We start from the raw sequence: 24444 nt of genomic DNA, 5'->3' as shown, positions 1-24444 counted from the left end.
TGTTTTATTGGTCTAGACTCGGTCTCCAAAACACATACAAAAGAATCTCATGCATTTGTCTGGCCCTTCAACTCACAGGGTGTTAGGGAAATGTTTGTGGGTACTGTGCGTTGTGGAAAATATGTACATCCTTATCACCATGGTCACACAGTCCCATAAAAGCTTAAGTGTTTTTAGAATTATGTAGGCTGATTCAAATACATATATGGATATTGAACGGTGATTGCTCAGTGAAAGGTTGATATACAGTAGGTCATGGAAGAGCCGGTGTTTGACCAATGAATCAGACCAGGCGCCAAGTGTAACAAAAACTTTTTTAAAAAATAGTCTGTCGGATGAAATAACACTGCAGACACGTAATTGTATATCCAGTGCTGATTAATGGTAATTGACGGCACTTAATGTATAACCTAATAATTCTAGTTGTTGTACGATCATATGTAAAATTGGGGGAGAAATTTCATTTGAAATGTCAGAGCTTCAACATAAATGTAAAATGATATGGAAATAATAACTTTAAAAAATACAATAAACATTTATCTTATTTTATATCAGAAATAGTTGTCACTTATGAAGGTGCAATTACATGTTTATTGCAAGAATTATATTAGTCACGCAAAATTAAAACATACATATGTCTAGACAAAACTGAGCGCCTTTGTTTTTGAGTTTTTCATGGCAATCAAGAAGCATGTTTCAATTGTTTCTTATATTAAACACTGATTAGATTTTAAGATATACAAGATTTTATCAACCTGCTCAAAATAACTTTCATTTGGGAGGGACGGAAATTTTAGGAATCGATTAGTTACACAAGGCTCAATAACTTTCTCCGTATCTGTAGACATTCAAACATTCCTCGGAGGGGAGATATAGAACAAAATGACCATGTTTACTCAGCTTGCTCTGATTTGCGTAAGTGTATTTTTAATTTGTTTCCAGTTCATTGCAAGTTTTGATCAAACTAATGTAAATACATTAATGAAAGAGAGCAGTTCATTTTGCGGGCAACTGTTTTGAAACGGCTCCGCTCCACGCGTAGCGGATCAGAAACCTCTAGGAAGATGGTTTGCGGGAAATGCTCTATAAATATGTTGTGCATAAACTATTAATGAAGAGGAGCATGTGTACACATGTTCGCGCGTACGTGTATGGATGTGGTGGCTATAGAATTGGGTGTGTTATTACTTAGTTGATTAATTTACTTAGAGATGATTTCTTTTCAGGAAAACTGGCATAAGCAGTTTACCTTTCATGAAATAAGCACATCCTTTGTATAGAAACCCATTTCAGTACAACACTGTCAGAATGTTTTTGTAAACTGGAGGAGGTGGATATAACAGAACATGATTCTTTTTTTGTAATCTCGATACTACCGCCTATATACTGACCACCGACCCCCTTTTAGCAATTTTTCAACGTAACCTAGGCTTGACAGTTGGGTATCCTTTCTGGGGTAAAAATCATCGTACAATTACAAATTGTTTTGGCCTTTCTGGCTGAGCTGTTTTTTTGCTTGTCGGGGAGGCCCTAGAAGTTGCAATTAGTTCACCTTATAGTTACCCTTCCACCTTCATAGCTAGGAAGGGTGACGAAAATGTTTGTGATATAATGTAGCGGACAAACAATATTTGAAATGTAATAAAATCGCACGAGAACTGATTACCATGGTATACATGTTTTGGTTTGTTCTTGCAGCTGGAAGTAACGAACTCGGTAACATTCTGCAATATCTTATCAGATGTTTAAAACTAGTATCACTAGGTTTACTGAACATAATTTAATATTTCTCTCTTTCGAGAAATTTTATTGTAAAATAATGTTAAATATCTAACAGTAAAGAAATCAAACGTATTGTTCTTCAATAGATTCAAGCAATTACGGAATCAATAGACGAAGTTGGTTGCGGCGAAGCGCTTGAGATGATTTAGTAATGCAGTGGTTTCAAACGAAAAACAAGGCTTTTTACTTCATTCGGCGCACCAATAAAGTTGTAATATCAAATTATATTTAAGTCGTATTATCAAACACGACTGAAAGGATAAACCAAGAAATACCCAATAAAAGACCAAAGCATAAAATAGTGAAAATGATAAAATGAATGAAAGTCTCACAATATAATATCATTAAAATCTTGTTACTCAAAGTGTAGCATTAGCACACAGCTACGTAGTTATAATGATGGCGTTGTAGGGTCGATGAATTATAGATTTAATTATTTTAACCCACTTATCTATGGAGATGATATTTATTTTTTTGTTGATATTGTATCATAATGCAATATTCAATGCTGGTCTTGTAATGTTTATAGGTTTGCATACGTTTTATACTGTCGCTCTATATTTCCTACAACAACCAGCTGCCCTCATAAGAGCATAAACGCTTTTTCCGTTTGAATTTTCGGAAAAGAAAAAAGAAAATTGAAAATGAATTATAAACATAATAAAGTTAACAAAATGTTTCAGTTTTCAGTTAATTATTTAAACACCTGCATAAATAAATGCGTCAAAAGTTGCAGTTCAAACCCTTTTGTTCAATGTTGTCGCATTCTGAGATGTAAAAAATTAAACGTTAAATTATTGCCATAACATCATTTTATGTATTTTTGTAGTTTTTTTTCACTGACATGTGCCAAAGGTATGTGGAAATAACAGAAGGCCAATGACTTGTAATCTGTATGATTATAAGCGAGGCATATACTCGGTTGTTGTCAGGACGAACCATCTTCCCAAATCAAGAGTTTCTGATCCGCTCCGCTCTACATAGAGCGGCGCGGATCAGAAACTATCGACTTGGGAAATTGAGGAAGAACTCTCTTTAACTTTTCAAAAAAATATCTGTGAATGTTATAAAAATAAACTGTTTTGCTTTGTTAAAAAATGTGCATCAAAGAGGCCGACATCGCCCTTGTTATTGATTCGTCGAGAAGCATTTGGAAAAACCAAACTTTCAAGTTCAGATTGATTTTCTGTACAACATTTTGAACACGTTTGACATTTCATCCTTTAAAACTCAGATCGCTGCAGTGTCTTACGGTAGTATCATAAATCCCGAATTTCAATTTAAAACATTCAGCAGTAAAAACAGAGTTCTGACTGACATAAAAAGGATCAGGTACACATAGGGTGACGCCACAAGAATGTACAAAGCGCTAACGAAAACATGTTTACAAAAGCAAATGGTGCCCAAGATGGTGTAGTCAAGATTGCAATAGTAATGACGGACGAAGAAACAAATTACGGATTATATGACGGCGAACTGACATCAAAAGAGGCCAAAGAATAGACCCAGATGGAGGCAAAGATAGTCAAACGCAACGGTGTGTACTAGTTTGCTCTTAGTGTTGGCGATAGTATAAAGGTGAAGTGAGGGCCACCGTCAGGTAAAAAATTTGGTGACGACCATCATCAGGTAAAAGGTAAGATGACGGCCATCCTCAGGTATAAGGTGAATTGACGGCCATCATCAGGCAAAAGGTGAGGTGACGACCATCATCAGGTAAAAGGTGAGATGACGGCCATCATCAGGTAAAAGGTGTGAAAACGACCAACATTATGTAAAAGGTGACTTAATTATAACGGCCATCAATCGTCAGGTATAGATGGAAATGGACCTGGGACCACTAAATCAGACGTGTTAGTGCTAAAACATTATAAAAAGTACATTGTTTTGGTTTATTATTTTTAGGGAATGGGTTTGCTTGTATATGGAACGGGCTGTTTTATTGAAGAATTACGTTCGTTACAAGATCGCATTTAATTACATTACGTATATGACGAAACAAAACATATATATAACATTATCACATAACAAATAGACAGATATGTAAATTATGTTGTGCAGTGTATAGGGCGTGTAGAAATAAAATAAAATGACACATGAAAAACCTTTATGCTACGCGCCAAGTCACTTGAGCGTGACGAGACTGCTAAAAATAGAATGAAGATTTCTATAATGTCGTAAAATCAAAAACAGTAAGGAATTCATTTTTAAACAATAGACCAAGTGTATTGGAACTAAGTTTGAACTTTGACCTATAAATAAGTCATCGATTTGTGACTTCGACCTCTTCAGTCTACCAAAAAAGAAAGGCGCTTTCTCGTAAAAAAAAAAAGACTTTGATAGATGTGGTCGGACAGACTTCAATCTCATGATCATAAGAATGTTGAACCCCCCAAAAAATCCTGACGAATATTTTAGAATAAGTGCATAAATTGTATTCAAATATATTTTAGACTATACATAAATTCTATTATTGCAGCTGGCCGAACAACTACACCGAAACCACAAGAAAAGAGTAAGTATATATCAAAATATATCTAACTTTACATATCAAAACACTTTAAACAAACCATTAATTTTGTCCTTATCTGCCAAGTCCATTTTGACTGTTTCTAATTTTCAGAATGTTGGGAACTGGTCGCTGATGTAATATTTGCCATTGACCAATCAACTAGTATCGATACGCAGTAAAACTTCAATCTGGAGCTAGATTTTGTTGGTAAGGTGTTAAAAACGTTTGACGTGGGTGTGGAGGAGACCCGCGTGGGAGCTGTAGTGTTCAGTGACAAGACTAAACGTGTCCTTGACCTTAAAGAGGGAGTGTCGAAAGATGCCGCACTGGAACGCGTCAAAAATACCACGTGGGGTAAAGGGAACACGTTTATGGACAAGGCATTTGCTAAGATGAGAGAAGGATTTTCCAAAGAAAATGGTGGTCGCCCTGGTCAGGTTCCTCAAATTGCAGTGCTTCTTACGGACGGGGTCGCTACAGACCCGTATAGAGCTGTGGAAGAAGCGAAAAAACTCAAGAGCCTGGGTGTAGAAGTGTTTACTATAGGTAATTACATGTAGCTTATAAGCTCTCTCATATCTCGAATGCTAGGATCATCATTAGTTTTAATATCATTTTAATTAAAAAAAAATTATTTGGTATACTGGTATTTCATTCAATTCAATTCCAGGTGTGAAGGACGCCAAGATGTCGGAATTGAACGCGTTGTCCAGTGATCCGCAGTGTCAGCATGTGTTTGATGTGGACAGTTTGGAGGGACTGTCTTCTATTGTTAGTCGCCTGTCTAAGAGTGTGTGTAATAGTGGAACACGCTAAGAAAATACTGTACATACCATATAGAATGAATCTTTGTATACTTTAACAATAAAGAGGCAAATAAACACTCTTACTCTTCTATTATTGATGTAATAATTTCAAAACTAAAGGACCAGTGATGAATTGTATCATTGTAAAAAAAATTATGACATGTCCCTTCTAACCTAGCTAAGAAATAGGCAAGTCTCAATAAGATGATTCACAATGTAAAAATAATCATCTTTATTCATTCAGAAATTTCCAGAACACTTCACACAATTAATTGTTCCTACAAAAACTCTCCGGGAACTTGTGTGTCGTTTGCAGTATATAAAATCCCTGTGGACGATTTCAAATGATATATTATAAAATCTTTTTAATGCTTGTACTTCTGCACATTTTCAAACATGTGCAACAAATCTTCACATTCTGTTTTACATAATGGACACTTGTTTTACCATTCTTGAACAGTTTTTCAAAATATGTAAAATCCTATCATGATTTTTATTTCAACGGCGAGTACAGTTTTCGTGTGCATGCATTTGTACATCTTTTTATTTTCATGCAGCCGTAGGTGCAAATTTATAATTTTCTTTTGTATTGTGGCTTTGTATAAAATTAACATTATACGTAACGTTTATGTGTTGAGAAATTGTGATTTTATGACACAATAGGGTAAAATGTTATTATGATCCTTACGTGTTATCGTTTCCCGTTATTAAAACTATGCATAACCCCCCCCCCCCCCAAAAAAAAAAAGAAGCAGAACTCGCTCATTTATTCGAGGCAGAAATGCATTTTTTAATAAGAATTTATTGACATGACATGAAAATAAACATCTGGGCATTCAAAAATATATTTTGTTAAAAATCATTCATGTCGCAGCCGATACATACACAGCAATATGCCAACTTAGAGGGGGGTCAACTTAGTGGAGGTAACATTTTTTTTAATTTCACCATTTGGTGACTTTCCACAATATTTGTCTTATATTTAAAAGATAAAGAAATTCCTGTGGCAAAAATAAATAAAATATAGGGAAAATATGAAAATTTTCAACATTTCAAACAAATTACAAGGGTCAACAGTAAAAATTGTTAACTTTCGAGTCGACCCCTTTGAAAAGTCGTGGTGGTAATAAAATTATTTTTCGATGTTAAGATGATTGATTTAGAAGTAAAACTAGATAAAAGAAATTTCAACATGAGTAGAAATAATTAGACCCGGCCTCGTTAAAATCAAATTCAACATCTGGAGGTTTACCAAGCATAATCCATCTACATGTATTATCTAGTGTACTAATATCATCTTTATGCAATTTTTCTTCCATATTCGTCCGATATTGGAGGGTATTAAAAATTAATAAAAATTCTTTACTGTAGGCCTATATGAAAAAAACCTATATTTGTTTTTTTTTTTCTACGCAAAGCGAAAAATTAGGAAGCCAGGCTTTTTTAACATAAACATATTTGTGAGCAATATTTTTACACTCTTCTGGTACAACAGATGCTGCATAATCATCTTTCATTATATTCATGTATCATCTCTAGCATACAAAATTCAGACGAAGTCCCTGGTATCACTTTATTTGAAATTTAAAGTCTCTATTATGGGTAATGTGTCATGTTGTAAAATTTGAATTTACTGGGTGGGTGTAAATACAAAATTTACAACATGACAGCTTATAAAATATACCCATAACAGTGTTTTGTTCTTTTTAACAATTTTAGGATTGAAAAATAACCAGTATTTAAAAACATCGTTTCTATTTTCATTGTAATTAATATTATCCTTCAAAGCATACCATGCACTAAACATTTCAATATAAAATGATAATTAAATAATAATTTCTTAATTAAAAAATTAAATTCAAATACTTGCTGGAAAACTTAAATTGATGCGACAGCATTCTCAAATTACTATCATCAATCTTTAAATCACCATTTCCTATTTTTTCCAACAATTGCTTTATATGACAACAAGCTTATCTTTTAAAAAGATTGCTGAGCTAGCGCTGTAGCCATCATCAAACACAAAAGTAGACCTCTAAACAACTGAAATAATTTTCTAAATCGAATTATTAATACTTAGTATTAGGAAAACACAGTGGTGCACTGGAATTGTGTTGGGATGGGGTGGGATTCTCTAGATTCAGAATGGTGAATCTAAAGTGGGCTTCACATCGGCAATGGCATAGCTCGTTAATTGTGCTTTAATTAATTGTTTTGTATTTACTGTGATTTTGAATTTTGAAGTGAAAGATAAGAGACCAGTATAACCACCGGTACTGTTTTGTACACATTGTATTTTCTCGGGCCTTTCCGGCAAACTCTGAAAACAGATCCGATGTTGTTTTATGAGCTTGAATTAGCAAAGAAAAGCAAGCTATTTGCTACATTTTTAGAAAAAATTTGACATGTAAGACCTAAGTAGGCTAGATGACATACAGTATAGTTTATCTTTTTCATATAAAAGGATTTGTTAAATATTTTGAACTTCAATTTAATTTTTCCCACTCTTTTTTTCTACCGAAAGAAACTCCAAGAATTTTCAAAATAATTGTTTTTGTGACATTAATTAATACTCTTTCATCTTCCAATAATCTTCCTTAACCTACACACATAATTTCCAACTTCATGAAAAAGTAAGGTGGAAATCTTAATAATGCGGAAAATATACTTTGTACTAGTAGTTGCGTTTCTCTCTTAAATATATAGATAGTCTTCGAGGGAACATCTACTATTGGGGAAAGGCTGTAATACAACTCACGTATTTGGTTTTATGGAAGTGACTTAAAATAGACGCTTACATAGATGTTCCTATTTGAATTTTACAGTACTCGTAAAAAACCACGTTGAATTTAACCAGCTAAAAGCAATTTACATTTCGCATGGTATGAGAAAAATGTCCTGTTTGGTATAAAGAGTTTTTTAACCTTTCAAACATTGTCGAATTATTACAGTTGATAATTAGTGAGTCATGCATGCAGAAACAATGACTAATATTCGTTTTGCGATTATCGGCAATATTTTCCAAATTCTTCGCCCCCTTTCATAAAGAAAGATAAGTTTTAAATGACAAAATTGTTAATTGAATATGAAATTATCATGAAATTTGTGCTATTATTCTTTGATGTTTCTCGATAAACAATGATAAAACGGGCTATATAACCTGCTCTCTATAAAGGTTTTTATACAGAGTAGTGAGTCTAGTCCACGACTTTCATTGTGTCTCTCCATCAAGATGAAGATTCTGCATCTTTTGGTTTTGGTAAGATGCGCTTTCAGGTCTACATCATAATTTGGTAAAATCGAGACAGATATAAGCAAAGATTCTCTTCATTGATTTGTATTTCATTATACTGTAAATTTCTAATTAAACACGAGGAATTAACTTCTGCATAAAATAGCGAGAGGCAATCCTTGCCAATTTAAAATCTCGCTTTTATATTTTAGACAGTTTAAAACTATAGGAAATTATAACAAAAACTGGTAATTGCGATTTTGTATTCTCGCGATTTGATACAAAACGGCGGAATCGCGTAAATAAGTACTCGCGTAGAATAAGGAATTACCAGTATTCATTTTTTTGTTTGCAGAGCTGTTTTGTGGCAGGATATCTTTGTCAAAGTGAGTATAATTTTAAAGTGCATATTGTTTTACAGTTCATTCGGCTTTCTGCTCCCTGCCAATCTTCACTATGTTGAGCATAATTCTTTGCACCGAAGCCTAATCAAAAAGTGTAAAATATAAATTTATATGTGAATTCAGAAGTTGACTCAGGCATTAATCAAATCATTTTAGTACCTATGACGTGTCACTAAATGTATACCCATCCCTTCTATATTTCATCGAGCTTGATGGGACTTGATATTATTAGTTTCCCGTAACTTGATAAATGAACCATGTTACATTCAAAATTCTACAAACATTTGATTTGCAGGAAAATGTTTGAAAAAAGCAGATATAGCTTTTGTTGTCGACTCTTCAAGCAGTATCTGGCCGCCTAACTTTGATACGCAGGTCCACTTTCTTTACGATATCTTGAGCCCCTTTGATATTTCTCCAACAAAAACCCAGGTTGCGGCCGTTTCGTACAGTAACGTCATCAGACCACAGTTTCAATTCAACACATATAAAGACAAAACCGGCGTTCTCGGTGCAACACAAAACATCATACACACAAAAGGTGATGCTACTAGAACTTACAAGGCTTTGGAATACATGAACGATCAAATTTTTACTTCTCAAAATGGTGCGAGAAATGACGCAATAAAAATTGCCGTAGTGACCACAGACGGAGAAACAAACCCAGGTGGCGCTGATAGTTATACAAAGGAAGAAGGAAAGGAAATGACATTACTACAGGCACAGCGAGCCAAAGACAATGGTGTCTATGTCTTTGCTGTGGGAGTTGGAAAAAAAGTCAATGACCAGGTAATCGGTTTAGGAACAAACACCGTTTTCTGATAAAATTCCTATTGTTATAATGCGGGCACATTTAAATGATTAAAAGTACTATTATAATTATGCCAACATTGCACAATTTTTGTTTGACCAATTTAAGTTAGATCTAGTCGGTGTTAAGTATAAAATACAAAAATAAAACCAATGTGACGTTTCTTCTGCACATAATTTATTCGTAATAAAATTAAACAGTTAATATGTTATTAGAATTAAAGATTTCTGGGTTTTTTTGGATATAAGATACAGACTATTCCGTCAAAAGTCAATTATACTTTTGAGTTTAAACCTTATCTAACTATGATTGAATTAGTACATAACAAAATCACAAATAAAATTTTTGACACGAAAATTGCAGCTCATATTATGATTTACTCAATACTTGGGACGTATTTTTGAATCCCTTCAATTATGTTCAGTGAATGCATACTTTGGTTTGACTTGTTAAGGAACTCCTGGGAATAGCCAGTGGACCAGAATCTGTCATCAAGGTGGATACCTATGAAGAATTAAGAGAAAACGAGCTACAGGATAAATTGATAGATTTGACATGTGAAGGTACTACTACTAGTATATTTTGTTGATTTTTTTCTTTTGTACTTTCATGGTCGAATATGAATTTAAAGAAACAACAACCATAATTAGCACTTCACTAAAAACTTGCTACAATTTAATTTACTCGATTTACACTGAAATGAACCCCACTCTCTCTAACTATATTTGTTCATTTTTTAGCTGGGGAGAATACACCACTTCCACCAGTCACGCCCAATGTTCGTAAGTTAGATATTTATTTTTATTTGATTCTATACTTGATTCCACACGACTAATAGATATGCATAACTACGCCACTGGTGGGTAGACCAAGAAAAAAATTCCAAGGGAGAGTTTAAGAGATAATTCTGTTTGTTAAGCATAATGCCATGCGATTTCTTTTATTTCAATGCATTACTTAATTATATTCAATATGCGCTTAAATAATTAGGAAAATCCCAATCCATATATGTGTAAAGTATACTTATTCTAGAAATATTATCACCAGCAAACAGCTCGTTAGACCCAGGTTCCATAGTTGACGTCCCAGGATTCTGATTGCAATTATATTAATACAATCTTCAGACTTATCTTTTATATTAAAAAGTTAGTTAATATAGCACCTTAGCCATTTTTATACACACAAAGAAAGATTCGAACTCAACTGGATTTTTTAAACTTTTAAGTATGTAGTACTGTACGAGTTGAGGGGAGGGGCTAAATGTGGTAGGCAATGACATCCAAGTTCATGTTTATAGACGTTAAAGTAATATATATAAATCATTTTTTAGAATATGGACTGCACACAGCCCATGATCTGATAGTATATTTACAGTTTTTAATAATTACAACCCTCCATCGTAACCATTAACCGTAAGAAATCGTGCATGGCACGTCAGCAGAGGCAAAACACGTCTGAAAGAAGAGGCATTCAAACCACCTGACTCTCTCTCTCTCTCTCTGCTTTTATTTTTTATCAATCGCTTCCTGTCTTTCTGACATACTCTGAAAAAAAATCCCGTTTTTTTCTGAGCGTTGCGACATTATATAGAAAGGTGGTATAACTGTAAGGAAAGCTAGGATTTACCAATTGATCTCTACAATATTGGCATCATATGATTTTTTGATACTTTTTTGTGTAAGTTGGACGATAAATTAAGAAACTTTAGAATTCGGATCATACCTATTTTACCTATAAAACGAAATAGTCATTGTACAGTCTATCTTAACAGGGACCGACCCAATCGTAACTTTTCTGACCTTTTCGACAGAGCTAAGAAAAAACATCTTCAATGTATTAACATTACCGAGTAGTAGAATTTTATAAAAAATTATCGAATTCGCTTCCCATCAATTCTGATACATTTTATACTGTATCACAAGTTTAGCTTACCGTCTTTAGAACGAATTCTAAACAGCATTAAGTTATCAAAGAAAATTGATTTTTTTTATTTAAATGTCGGCTATTTCTCATCACGCGGAACTTTTTCATGCGTGCCTAAAATTGAGAAATGCGTATCACATGCTTGTTTGGTGAGATCGACTATAGTCAGGAAAAAAGATCTTAGAAATGGTCGTTTTATTGTAATAAAATTAAAATTTATACCCAGCATTCAGCATATCTTTTTACAGATATTACTTTTACCGTATCTAATATTCAACCTGATTACTGATATAAGTCATACCGTATCAAATATTCACATTTTTTGTATTAACATGAACAATACAAAAAGAAGAGAACAAAATATTTCAATAGATATTTTAGAATATTGTTTTCAACTAGTTGTACTGAAAAATTAAAGTCTGAATTTTATTTATAGCAATTTTTATTGTTTTTCGTTTTCCCACTTTTTAAGATTTGAAATCGACAAAAATTGCTAAGTCGTACGCTTAAAGATCATCAGAAATATATCTCCTTCACGCCAAGCAGTTTTCAACCAATAAAATTAATAAATATATATTTTCAAATCATGTACAAAAAGGAGGGAAGTGCACAACCCGGAGACTGTAAATTATTTCAATATTCTGCCTTCCAATTGCAAGGAAAACGATAATAAAGTTTAATAAAAGACATTAAGTTAAAGCAATATGAGCTGTAATTTTCATACTGAATTTTTTTTTTACGAAAATGTTATTTTCTACTAAAGTCGTAAAGAAGCCTTAATTGAAGCAAAATTGAATTATTGTCGTCCTGTACATAAATTGGTCTGCTATATATTCCTCAGAAGAGAAATCTTTCTTCTGACGAAATTAAGGATTCTTTCAATTTTTTTTATCATAAGAGTTTAAGATACATGCAGACTTATTATACTAGCAGGATTTTGCAGCAAAATAGAATTTAAAAAAATACAGGTCATATTGCTTTAAATAAAATCTAGCTCATATCTCAACAGACCGTAATTTGTGTTGTATTTAAATTAAGTTTTATCAAAAGTGGGGATGTCATAGAATTCGAAGTTTTTTCCGGGCTCTGCCGGAAAGGCCCAAGAAGTTGCGATTATGCCTGACCGTGAAGTCGAGCATGCGTACGCCAGAAATATAAACTAATGGAGTTGCAATTACTCGAGAGCGCCAGTAATTATAACATGCATTGTGTTTTAAACTTTTCAAATGCTGTAATGTCCTCTATGGAAACGTTTTCTCTGGATTGGAAAGGGAGCAAAATAGCACGCCGTTGCACTATATTAAAGGTGTTGTCGAAAAAAAATATAGCTTTTAGGTCATCTGTCGCAGGAGAGGTAGAAGCTTCAGAACGTGTCATTTGCGGATTTGAATAGAAACAGACAAATTACCTTCCATTTACACATTGAGTTTTCCCTTGCTTTACAATGTTCCTGACAATTCCTTTGATACAAATCCATTGTAAAAGAGTGCAATATACCTAATTACCAAAAAAAAAAATGCTATTTTTAATAATATATGTATATAATGCTACTCCAAAAGAAAGCAAGTGTGCATAAGGTGGAAAATTCACGATCGTCTATATATGTTAACCTGATGGAATCAAGATTTTGAATTATTTCTGTTCTAACTAATGCTAAAATCAATCTTGCCTTTTACTATTTATATTAGAGACACCAGGCTTTTGACTTCTGTTTTAGAATGTGTTCAAGTTTAAAGCTATATTTTGCATGTAATGTACATATATTTGCCGTAATATCTGAATACCGGTATAATATTTTAACAGAATGCGAGAAAAAAAAGGCTGACATAATATTTGCCCTTGACCAATCAACAAGCATCGGTTCCCAGAAAAATTTTAGCATTGAACTTGATTTCGTCAACTATCTAATAAAAAAACTGGCTGTTGCTTCTGATGAAACTAGAATTGGCGCTGTTGTGTTTAGTGACGACTCAGAGCGCCGCCTGGAGCTCCGAGATGGCATCAATCGCGACTCTGTTGTTGATACCATTCACAAGTTCAAATGGGGCACAGGCAATACCTATATGGATAAAGCTTTTGCAGACATGAGGGAGGGCTTTCTACCAGCAAAAGGCGGTCGGCCAGGTTTAGTCCCCCAAATTGCTGTATTGTTAACAGATGGATCGGCAACCGATCCTTATACAGCAGAATCTGAAGCCAACAAATTGAAAAATAACGGTGTCGAAATATTTGCAATCGGTAAGATATAAAATCATTTATCAAGCCATCACCATCTTACATTTCAACAAAGGTCAGAAAACATGAATAGCTTCATATACTATTATGTATATTATGAGTTTATTTTTAAAATATTAAATAAATTACATCGATCTATCTATAGTCATCAACTGTCAATACGTTGCAATTGTGCTCAGCATCCCAATTAATCTGATATATTTGATGTTTGATTGACTGCCCAATGTTCAATACATTTGTAAGGCTAAATTCGATATATATCCCAAATCCCCACAAAACCATTGACACTTCATTTGTTGTGCCTCATTGTTTTCTTGTCAATTTTAAATATTTATCCGTTGTCAAAAGACCTCTTAAAATCATAAAATTATAGACAATTAGATGTTTTTATATATACACGTATGATCGATACGATTTACTATGAACACAAAGAAAACTTTAGGTGATAATGTGTCTTGTTAAGTAAGATAACTCTTTATTTTGACGGTTTCCAGGGGTGAAAGGAGCCGATCGCAATGCTCTGGAGACCTACGCCAGTAGACCAAGAAATGTCTTCTTTGTGGATGAACTGATTGCTCTCAACACCATCTCCGACGCTGTGCTCACAGAACTCTGCACATGATCGTCAAACAAAGGCAAGATTTTTTTAATATGTTTTAAAAATTTTATAGTCAAATAAGTGACCTGTATTTTATTTTTCATCCGTTACATATTCTTTCTTTTCAGGTTGCCAATCTGGTGATATACCCGGTAGACCCTGACCTGTATTTTAGAAAATTAACAATAAAGCAACTTAAAGCTTTTAATTACTCATATTTTATTCTTTTATCCAAGATATTTGATACCACCAGAGCATGTTAGATTACAAAATTTAGCTGATGCAGTGGAGTGTTTCATGAAAACAGAAAATAACAAAAACTGAGACATTGAACTTTTTCTTATCATGAATTTCTTATGATATTAATACATGTACTGCATGTTAATACCTACATGTAACTGTATTTACAATTCACCGTTTGAAAATGCTTTTTATAATTAAGATTTTGTTCATTGAATTCAATTCTACATGAGGTACATCTTAAGAAGTATCGTCACGAGTGCTGGTTGACATTTATTGAGACATTTACTTCCTATCGGAGAAACAAATACTAGTAAATTTTTGAAATACTTCAAAATCATAAATCGATTATGGATATCTTAAATATCCTCAATAAACAAAATGAATTTGATATACCTGATTTGTACTGGATTCCAAAGCTTCACAAAAGTCCTTACAAACAGAGATATATAGCAGATTCCAGTAAATGTTCTACCAGACCTCTCTGTTGACTAAAATTCTTACAGTAGTGAAGTAGAACTTCAAGAGTACTGTACAACAATATACTCCAGAAGTGGTGTGAATCAGATGTGGATCAAAATCAATAACATCAAAATGTACGATTTTAAAACGCTTTATACAACCATTCCCCATGACAAATTAAAATCTAGGCTTTTTTATATCATTGACAGTTGTTTCTTCAACAAAAATGCTTACCTTGTCATTGGAAATCTTAAAAATTATTTTGTTAAAAACCATTTTCATTGCACACACAAGCACTCTGAAGTTGACATTAAAAAGATGCTTGAGTTTCTGATAAACAATATCTATGTAGTTTTTGGAAATCAAGTCTTCCAACATTCTGTTGGAATTCCCATGGGGACCAATTGTGCTCCATTGTCAGCTGACCTATTTTTGTACTCTTATGAAGCAGAATTTATTCAAAAACTTGTACGGGAAAAAAATAAATCACTCGCTGTGGCCTTCAACTCAACATTATGGTATATCGACGACGTCGACTCGATATATTCCAGTGAATACCACAGAGTCTGCGTCATCTGTTTCATATTTATATATTTTACTGGAATTGGACATTGGTGGTAACCTAACAACAAAACTTAATGATAAACGCGATGACTTCAATTTTTCTTTAGTCAACTTTCCTTACTTATGTAGCAATATACCTTCATCACCTGCAAATGGTGTTTTTGTCTCTCATTTGATTCGAAACGCAAGGGCATGCTCTTCGTATGAACAGTTTCTAAGGAGAGGCAAGCTACTGACAAACAAGCTAATAAAACAGGTTTTCTATGGTCGATACAACGACATTGTCAGCAAATACAATCTTCCACTGGGCCGCATGCTGACTGACGTTTTTCATACTATTTGTTAGATCATAATTAATCACCTAATTGTCTACGGACTTTTCCGGTTTTTCTTCCGATTACGACAAAAAGAACACGGCGGGTGTGACTGGTCAGCAGAGGATGCACACTCCTCCTAGGCACCTGATCCCACTTCTATCTATTTGGAGGTCCGTGTTGCTCTGCTTTGAATTTGTATTTCGAATTCGTTTTATGGATTTTTGAGATGGTTGACGGTTTGATATTGTCATTTTTTCATCATACTTTAAACCATGATAAATTTTACAAATATGACAAGACTTAGTGAATTACATCATAAAACAATCCTAGTAAGGTGACACACGCACGCACGCACGCACGCACGCACGCACGCACGCACGCACGCGCACACACACACGTCCGTTGACATGAAACATTCGTAGAATAACATACAGCACTACGAAATTAAAATAAGATGGTTTTAGGGCTCATTTCAATGTAAACAAAAGTACATTTTAAATAAATTTCCATTGTTTTAGAATGACCATATTTTACAATATTTGACCAAAAAATGTTTTTTAAACTTTTAGGAAAGGGAAAAAACGAAAGCCCCAGCAGACTGCAAATTCATGACTTACTATTTGTAGTTATCGCTCTTACCAAATACGCTACGCTGTGAACTAGCATTAAATTCTCATCTTCTGTTATCATATTGAACCATGCGTTTACATATTCTATTTTTAATTTTTGTGATTAAAATGTATGTGCTATTGATACCCAACATATAAATTACAGTTTAAAGATTCTTACTTTTTATAATTGAGTCTCGACGACAGGTGGTGTACAATAAGTACAGCATAAATGACCGCGTTGCTTTCATTTTGGGCAAAAAAATAGGTAATACCTCGAACCAAAGCATCGACCCATGTCAACGGCACTGTTTGTCTATGTGTTCCTTGATTGGACCGAAAAGATGTTTTTCTGAGAACCTCACTAATTTCATATTTAAATATATTTTAAAAGTAGGTCGTCTATGGGCGGCGAAAAGGGTAAAAAGACGTTTATGCAAAACGAACAACGAATTTTTAAAAACATACTAAAATAAACAAATGAGCTTAAAACAAAACCAACAGCCTCAATTGCAAAATCAAAAGACACCAATGCAAATCAAACGACCACCGATGTAAAACCAACAGTCATGCACTGAGTAAACGCTAGATGGGCGCAAAGAGGTACCTGTCGAAATCGTACCCCGGAGAAAACGTAACCTAGAGAAAACGTTTTCATGTGCGGATCCAGAATTTTTTTTCTAAGGAGAGAGAAAGAATGATTAGATTCACAGGGATATTTAGGTTTACCAGGGTTGCAGTGGACGGGGGAGGGATTCAAGGCATATGTTAAGTTATTTTGCTATCACCATATAGCATTCGCTCCATAATTAGTGTCGCTAAACACTAAATGTTCCTGCCGTCAAACGCAAAACCTTTGCTGCCAGGTCATTCGCAATACCTTGCAATATTAGGACCGACCATTTGGAATTAATTGCCGACAGACATTAGAACCATTCGTATTTTTACTTCTTTAAAGCGCCAGCTAAAGGCATTTTATTATACGTGTGCTTTTCAATAACTATGTGTAGTTAAGAAGAAAAACCCTGTGAACTCTTCTTAGACAACATTTTTAAATTCTGCATGTATAACAAATCTATGTATCTGATTTGTGTGTACAGCGCCATTGATTGCATTTTTATTTATAAAATTGTGCGCTTTATAAATTATAATAAATAATAAAAAAAAAAAGTATGTGTATTTTCATTAAAAATCGTCTTAACGTACTGCATACATACCGTAGGACAGACTATACATGTATTTTAGAATTCATATACATGGTAAAGACACATCCCTCAAAGAAATCCTTAACAAAACAAAGGAAATGTTTTCGATAATTAGTGCTTTTCAAGTATTTTATTAGTTGAATCTCATTTTTTGATTCCTGTAAAAGAATAAAACATTCATTAAAGGTTATGTATAAACTGTACTGTAACACATGATACTTATTCATTAGACTGATAGTGGAAATTTAGATTCAAAATTTTAATCTCTATTCTAGATCTACACAATGGCAATTCTAGGAAAAATTTAAAACAAACCTTGATCTAGTGGTTGCTAACATCTATTGGCTAAGATTTTGTTTTGAAATTAAGAAAAATATATTTTGAAATTGTCAGTCTGAAACTGCGAATATAAAGCCTTATACTTTAAAATTACCATGGACATCCGCACCCTCTTCGTTTTCATCGATAGATGATTGGTCCTCTAGGATCAGTTGCTACAATAAACGGATCAGTGCTAAGATGACTTTTCATGCTGAAACAAATTCAAACAACACACCAGCAACAATCAACTACACAACCCTCACAACTCAGAAACCAATTGAAATAAATTCATGTACCAAACAAGAGGTCCATGTACCACATCGCTCACATGAGGAACAACAGATATGGTAAAATTAGCTTAATGGAGTCATAATACAAACTTTTTGGACAATGTAGTATAATACATGTAAATCCTGTATAAATGAAATTCCATTTCTTCACCCTGGATATTTTTATGTTTATAATCTAGCCCCTTTTCTAACATGACGATTTTATAGTCATATCACGCGTTGAGCATTGCAGTTCCCAAAAATACCTTGAAAATTGTTTATATATGGGATATAAACCTATATCAAACTCTAAACTCCTTTTGAGGCCCAGAATCGTCCAGGGCCAGAGTCTAAGTCAGCAATATGTCAAAATGCTTGCATGTTTAATTTAGGAAAACCAAATATGATAACATTTCAGTTTTTGTGAATACTTTGTACAATTGAATCCCCAATGTTGCCCTTCCCTACTTCTTATTATTTTCTCTATATATTACTATGTAAATTTTTGTGACGTCGTGGCCCCATCCTAACTTCGTAAATCATGATTTGAACAAACTTGAATATTCTATCTGAGATGCTTGCACACAAGGTGAAGCTTTTATTGCCAGTTGGTTTGTTAGAAGAAGATTTTCAAAGATTTTATCTATAAATACTTCAATGTAAAAATTTAATCTCTCATTGTGATCCAACTCATACCCCCCCCCCCTCGGGGATCATGATTTGAACAAATCTGAATGTCATCTACCTGGTGATGCTTCTAAACAAGTCTAAGCTTTCCCAGCTAATTAGTTTCTGAGGAGAAGGTATTTAAATATTTAATCTTTATATACCTATGTTAAAGTGTACACCCCCCCCCCCCCCATTGTGGCCCCATAATACCCCCGGGTTGTCATGATTTTCACAGCTTTAAATAAAGTCTATCTGAGGATGATTCCACACAAGCTTCAGCAAATTTTACTCTTTATATTCCTATTTAAAAATTCAACCCCCATTATGGCTCCACCCTACAGTCTCAACTTTGAATCTACGATATCTGAGAATGCTTGCACACAAGTTTCAGCTTTCCCGGCTGATTGGTTTTTGAGAGGAAGATTTTTTTTAAAAAAAATACTCAGTACATTCCTCCGTTATAGTTTGGCCCCCATTGTGGCCTCAAACTACCCCAGCGGTCATGATTTTCACAATTTTGAATCTACATTACCTGAGGATGCTTCCACATAAGCTTCAGCTTTCCTGGCAAAATAGTTCTTGAGAAGAATTTTTTTGTAAGTTTAATATATTTCAATTATTCTTAATTATTTGGCCTTGAAAAAGGGCATGGATCTTAATTATCACAACTTTAAATCAACTTTGCCTAGGGGTGCTTTGTGCCAAATTCAGTTGAAATTGGGCCAGTAGTTCTTGTGAAGATTTTGAATATGTGAAACGTTTACAGACAGACGGACGACCAGCAAAATGTGATCAGAAAAGCTGACTGGAATTACTGTTTTCTTCCATTTGACCTTACATTGCCCTAGGTCAATTAAAAGCAATAAAAGTGAATAAATGGGATTTACATAAAAATGCAGATAATTCCTTAATAAATTAAAATGATAAACGTTAGTTTTTTTAATAAAGTCCTTGAATAAGAAAAACCTTGCTGTAACTGTTCTCGCCATTTTAAGTATACACATGTATTTACCTTCTTTTAACGAAGGACTGTGTATAGAATTATATAAAAATGCCAAAATTTCAAATGCTAAAATATGTGGATTTTTTAAACTCAGTTAATAGTTTATGGCCAAATTAGTAAAATTATCCATCATATTGAAAAGTTTGAGGGAGATCTGTTCGGTAATTTGTTGAGCATCAACCTCTTTAGAAGGACTTACGTGGATGAATACCGTTGCCCTGATCTGTTCCTGGAAGGCTAGGTCTGTCCTTAATATGATCAGGATGATTGTAACCTCCCGGGGGTCTTGGGATTTCTATTAAAACAATCAAATCTATTGATGTCATTAAAATGAAGTCTAGGTTATGTTACTTAGATGTCTATTCTCTGCACATGACTTTGTAAACTTCATAAAATAAGAAGCAAAAATTCATGTATTTCTATTTAGAATGATCGGTTGAAGTCTTTTTTTTAAAAGAAATAAACATTTACTTGTTTAAACGAAGATAATTTAAAAAACATTAAAGAACATAGGGAAGTTTTCTTCCATATCAAAGGTCCATACTTAACATGATCTCTATAAAATAAGCTTAGGATACCTGGCCAAGATGGAGGCTGTGGTACATCTGCAGGAGAGAAAAAGACAGGTACAATGTAATAGTCATTGCGCTAGCGCAGGAGGTTTATAGGTTAGTATTAGTTTGCTTAACTAGAACTGTGTTAAAGCATAACAGTTTCAAAGTAATACAATGTGTGCATAATTATGCAAAGACAGTAAAATTAATATCTCTGAATTCCAACTTTTAAAAAAATCCTAATCGTTGCAAGCTTTAACGTACCATATAATATGGAAAATACACCATAATACTAGTCTTAAAGTATACTGTGTGATCAAAATTTACCTGGAATTAAGGCTGATGGGGGCCGAGGAAAATTCCAGTCCTCTGAAATACACGAAGCAAGGGATAGCTGAATTATTACAGATAAAAAATCATGCTGTATCTTGAATAAAAATACACGAAAACCGGTATGAATATTAAAATTAATTATAACTTTTCCCCACTGGCAATTTATAATGTATTTAAGAAAAAAACCTTTCACTGGAGACAGGGGTCTCGGAGGTTCAACATCTGGAATAAACCACCATGAAATTCGTCAGTTATTGTGCCTCTAAAGATATTGAAACAGTTTTTCTTTTTGTTATTGACCATTAAAAGTTATGGTACCCTTTGCTTGATACCGTAACTCCCAGAACTTACAAAATTATATTGCCCTTATGTACGGAAAGCTTGTTATCGTTAATCCTCTGAAAGAGATAGAGACTTTTTACCAATGTCTTCAGTACACTTAGAGTTCTGAAATACAATCATACCGAAAGAATCTGAGGCACCCTTATAGTAGTTATTGCCCCTGAAAGTTTTAAAATTTCCATAAAATCAGTTCCAACTTATTATTAACCATATAGAGTTCGGACCACTTGGGATGGAACTGTTTACCTTGGCCGAACAAAATGACATAAAGGTCAAAGGTCAAGGTCATTAATTCTGTTAAGTAATGAGTTTTTAGATCTCTTTTGTTTAGGGTGGTAGGGAAAAACTTTTTCATGGATGTAGTAGGACATCCTAAGACATTTTAAAATATGGCCCCTTGGCTCATACCTTTGTATAATTAGAGAGTTATTGCCCCTATTATACGAAATGCTTGTTATCGCTACTCCTCTGAAACAATAAGAGATAGAGGTTTGGAACTTTTACCAATGTCTTTATTAGACTTAGAGGGTTCTTCCATCTATTCATACCGAAAGGATCTGAGGCCACCTTCTAGCAGTTTTTGCCCCTGAAAGTTTTTAACATTCAATAAAACCACTTACAACATGTTTACCATACCTTGTAAAGACATCAGACCACTTGAAATTGAAGCGTCTACGTTGGCCGATCAAAATGACACAAAGGTCAAAGGTAATGGGTATTTGGAAATCTGTTAATCAATAAATTTTTAGATCTCTTTTGTTTAGGATGGTAGAGAAACACTATTTCATGTATGACGTAGGACATCTTAAGACATTTCAAAATATAACCCCTAAACCCCTACCTTGAAACAGTTTTAGAGTTATTGCTCCTATTGTACAGAATGATTTTTATTCCTCTTCCTCATAAACCGTTAGAGATGGAGACTTTAAACTTTTACTTATGTATTCAGTAAATTTAGTCACTCCCTCAATCTATTCATATCGAAAAGGTTCAAGGTCCCTTTCTAGCAGTTATTGCCCCTGAAAGTTTCAAGCATTCAATAAAAACACTAGCAACTTTTGAACAAACAACCATAGATAAATCGGTCCACTTGGTATTGAAGCGTCTACCTTGTCCGATCAAAATGATATAAAGGTCAAAGGTCAGGGTCAAGCAATAAAAAATGCATGTATGATCTTTTAGCACTTTTTTTAATGAAGTAACGCAGGAAAAATGCTTCATTTTATTGAAACAATCTTATTTTAAACATAAAATTAAATGAGGTGAAAGATCTTTAATTGTTCAAGAACAATTAGTGTACTAGTTGATAAAACATTTTTTTTACATTGTCATTGCTATGTGGAATTTGTATACAAATACATGGCTGTGGTAAAGGAAACAACTCTAAAAGTCAAACAAAAGTTGACTGAAAGTAAATAAAAGTAGGTCATAACTATTTAAGCAAATTGTAACTCATGTGATCAAAAGATTTATTAAATTATGACACCAGAAAATTTTGTCGAGAGATCGCAAATAGTTTTGTTTTCTACGTGTTGCCATAAACTACATACGGTGGATTAATTATAAATTATCCATAACATTAAACAAATAGATTCTCAAAAAGTCAGGACTAACCATCAGTTGTATAATAATTGTTGTGTTCGGTAAATTTGAATAGCCTACATGTAATATACCAGTCATTAACTCATGCACGTAGTTTAAATTCTATCACTCTTCATCAAAATGGTTCTGTTATCAGAATACTTTAAGTTACCTGAAATGGGAGATGGAGGTCTTGGGAGTTCCCAATTCTCTGAAACACATATAAACAAATATACTTTTGATTGCTGTCATTTTCAATTATGTTTCTGAATCTATGCAACATATACGAGTATTTGCGACTTGTAAGAAACTTCTACCTTTGTTGAATGCACCTAGTTAAATAAAAATGCCCCCCCTCCCCCCCCCCCGGCCAAAATCTTTTTTTCAAAAGAGCTAATCTTTTTAATTTCAACTATAGAAATAGAAATAGGAAGCTCAATTTTTGCTTGACATGTTGTTTGAATAAGTATGTCCCTATTAAAACCACCGTTACGTGTTTGTATGAGACATGCTACAAAACAGGTTGTTATACGGTTTGTAATTTCTTAATTAGGTAAATATTCCATAAATAGGACGAACAACCAACGCAATATTTACAAAACAAGATGATTATGTTTTGTCTTCTTCGCAATTTAAATCGGTGATAAAAATCGAAGCATTCTATTTATGTTCCGAAACTAGAAATAGATTAAAAGCATAGTCTTCCTGGAATGGATTTTAAAATTAAAATGATGCGACATAAAGTGATATAATTCTATATCTAATGCTTTCCTTTTTAAAATTGTATTTCTATTGCATTATTAATGTATTAACTGTTACAAATATTATGAGCAACTCCCTTACACTATATCACTTTTAACAAAAAAGAGGATGAAAGGGTTAGTACGCGAGAGGTGAAAGTGTAGTAATGACATACAATTTATACATAATGTGTTCTGTACAACATTTGCCTACAATAAAAAAACCCCTTACCATTCCAAGCTGGTGGCTGTGGGTTTCCCTGCCACGCCTGTCGTTTCTGTTGTCTGGATAAGTTCTCTTGAGAAGCTGAGGCACAATCCTATAAGATATAATTGATTAATCAAATAAATTGTTAAATTTTGCTTAAGCATATAACTCAGATTCTTGAACATATATTGTTTTGATATTCAATACACAAGAAGTGTACCTACAAAGATCAGAATTACCATCCAGAAAACCATTACGATAGCCATCCTTGCAGATGTCTGACCTGGGATATCTGCAATGGAGGTTTTTATAATTTTTCTCGTGTAATTTACCTTTTAAACTATTATCAGATTGTGTAATATGGTTTAACATTTCTTATGACATTTCCCTATCATTGCAATAATTAGGGGAAATCGCTATTTTGAAAATGTCATCTCTCCTAATTATGGTGATTGTTTTAGTTATGTAGTTGTGAAAATGCAAGCTATATCAACTATATGGTATTGGTGGGACATTGGTGAGACATGAGTAAAGTAGTTCTGAATTGGATTTGAATTACTCTCAAATCTAAAAGACGTAAGTGGTGACAATGGTAATGTTAAAACACAGCCCTTTAAGACGTGGGATCACAAATAGGTCTCTCGTTTGAGTCTGCTAGCTTTTTTTGACTCATGTTGATAATATTTGTGCTAAACTTTTCGAAGTATTGAAATTTGATATTACAA

At 33.6% G+C, this 24444-nt stretch overlaps 2 protein-coding genes across 3 annotated transcripts; one reads left to right on the top strand and one right to left on the bottom strand.

The window, feature by feature from the left end:
• The first annotated feature begins 4480 nt into the window (after window positions 1–4480).
• LOC105342192 (cartilage matrix protein) lies at window positions 4481–14511 on the top strand. Its single transcript, XM_066077890.1, has 10 exons — window positions 4481–4840; window positions 4965–5105; window positions 8244–8359; window positions 8688–8718; window positions 9032–9525; window positions 10002–10110; window positions 10288–10329; window positions 13274–13708; window positions 14200–14340; window positions 14432–14511. The coding sequence occupies exons 1-9, from the start codon at window positions 4666–4668 to the stop codon at window positions 14325–14327; spliced, it is 1671 nt and encodes a 556-aa protein (XP_065933962.1). The 5' UTR covers window positions 4481–4665; the 3' UTR covers window positions 14328–14340; window positions 14432–14511.
• A 3299-nt stretch (window positions 14512–17810) lies between these two features.
• Window positions 17811–24054, bottom strand: LOC105327110 (uncharacterized). 2 transcript variants are annotated; one of them, XM_066080127.1, is made up of 9 exons: window positions 23944–24054; window positions 23744–23831; window positions 22944–22982; window positions 21035–21070; window positions 20843–20884; window positions 20540–20566; window positions 20161–20256; window positions 18133–18193; window positions 17811–17857 (listed from the first exon to the last, which is right to left on the bottom strand). In XM_066080127.1, the coding sequence occupies exons 1-8, from the start codon at window positions 23983–23985 to the stop codon at window positions 18159–18161; spliced, it is 405 nt and encodes a 134-aa protein (XP_065936199.1). In that variant the 5' UTR covers window positions 23986–24054; the 3' UTR covers window positions 17811–17857; window positions 18133–18158. The 2 variants fall into 2 exon arrangements, with proteins under 2 accessions (XP_065936199.1, XP_011425721.3); XM_011427419.4 differs by lacking the exon at window positions 21035–21070.
• Window positions 24055–24444: the final 390 nt, after the last annotated feature.

This window comes from Magallana gigas, chromosome 3 (genome assembly GCF_963853765.1).
Source record: "Magallana gigas chromosome 3, xbMagGiga1.1, whole genome shotgun sequence".
Lineage (NCBI taxonomy): Eukaryota > Metazoa > Mollusca > Bivalvia > Ostreida > Ostreidae > Magallana > Magallana gigas.
The sequence above is the reverse complement of the archived record's forward strand: the minus strand, read 5'-3'. Positions and strand labels throughout refer to the sequence as shown.

What these genes read in the sequence shown, in the direction of transcription:
- LOC105342192 (XM_066077890.1), top strand. Translation starts at nt 4,666, where the DNA reads ATGGACAAGGCATTTGCTAAGATGAGAGAAGGATTTTCCAAAGAAAAT. An exon ending in GGCAGGATATCTTTGTCAAA is followed by an intron (nt 8,719 to 9,031) that starts GTGAGTATAATT and finishes TTTGATTTGCAG; the next exon opens with GAAAATGTTTGAAAAAAGCA. An exon ending in GATAGATTTGACATGTGAAG is followed by an intron (nt 10,111 to 10,287) that starts GTACTACTACTA and finishes TTCATTTTTTAG; the next exon opens with CTGGGGAGAATACACCACTT.
- LOC105327110 (XM_066080127.1), bottom strand. Translation starts at nt 23,985, where the DNA reads ATGGCTATCGTAATGGTTTTCTGGATGGTAATTCTGATCTTT. An exon ending in ACCCCTGTCTCCAGTGAAAG is followed by an intron (nt 20,885 to 21,034) that starts GTTTTTTTCTTA and finishes CGTGTATTTCAG; the next exon opens with AGGACTGGAATTTTCCTCGG. An exon ending in GGGCAACGGTATTCATCCAC is followed by an intron (nt 18,194 to 20,160) that starts GTAAGTCCTTCT and finishes CGTTTATTGTAG; the next exon opens with CAACTGATCCTAGAGGACCA.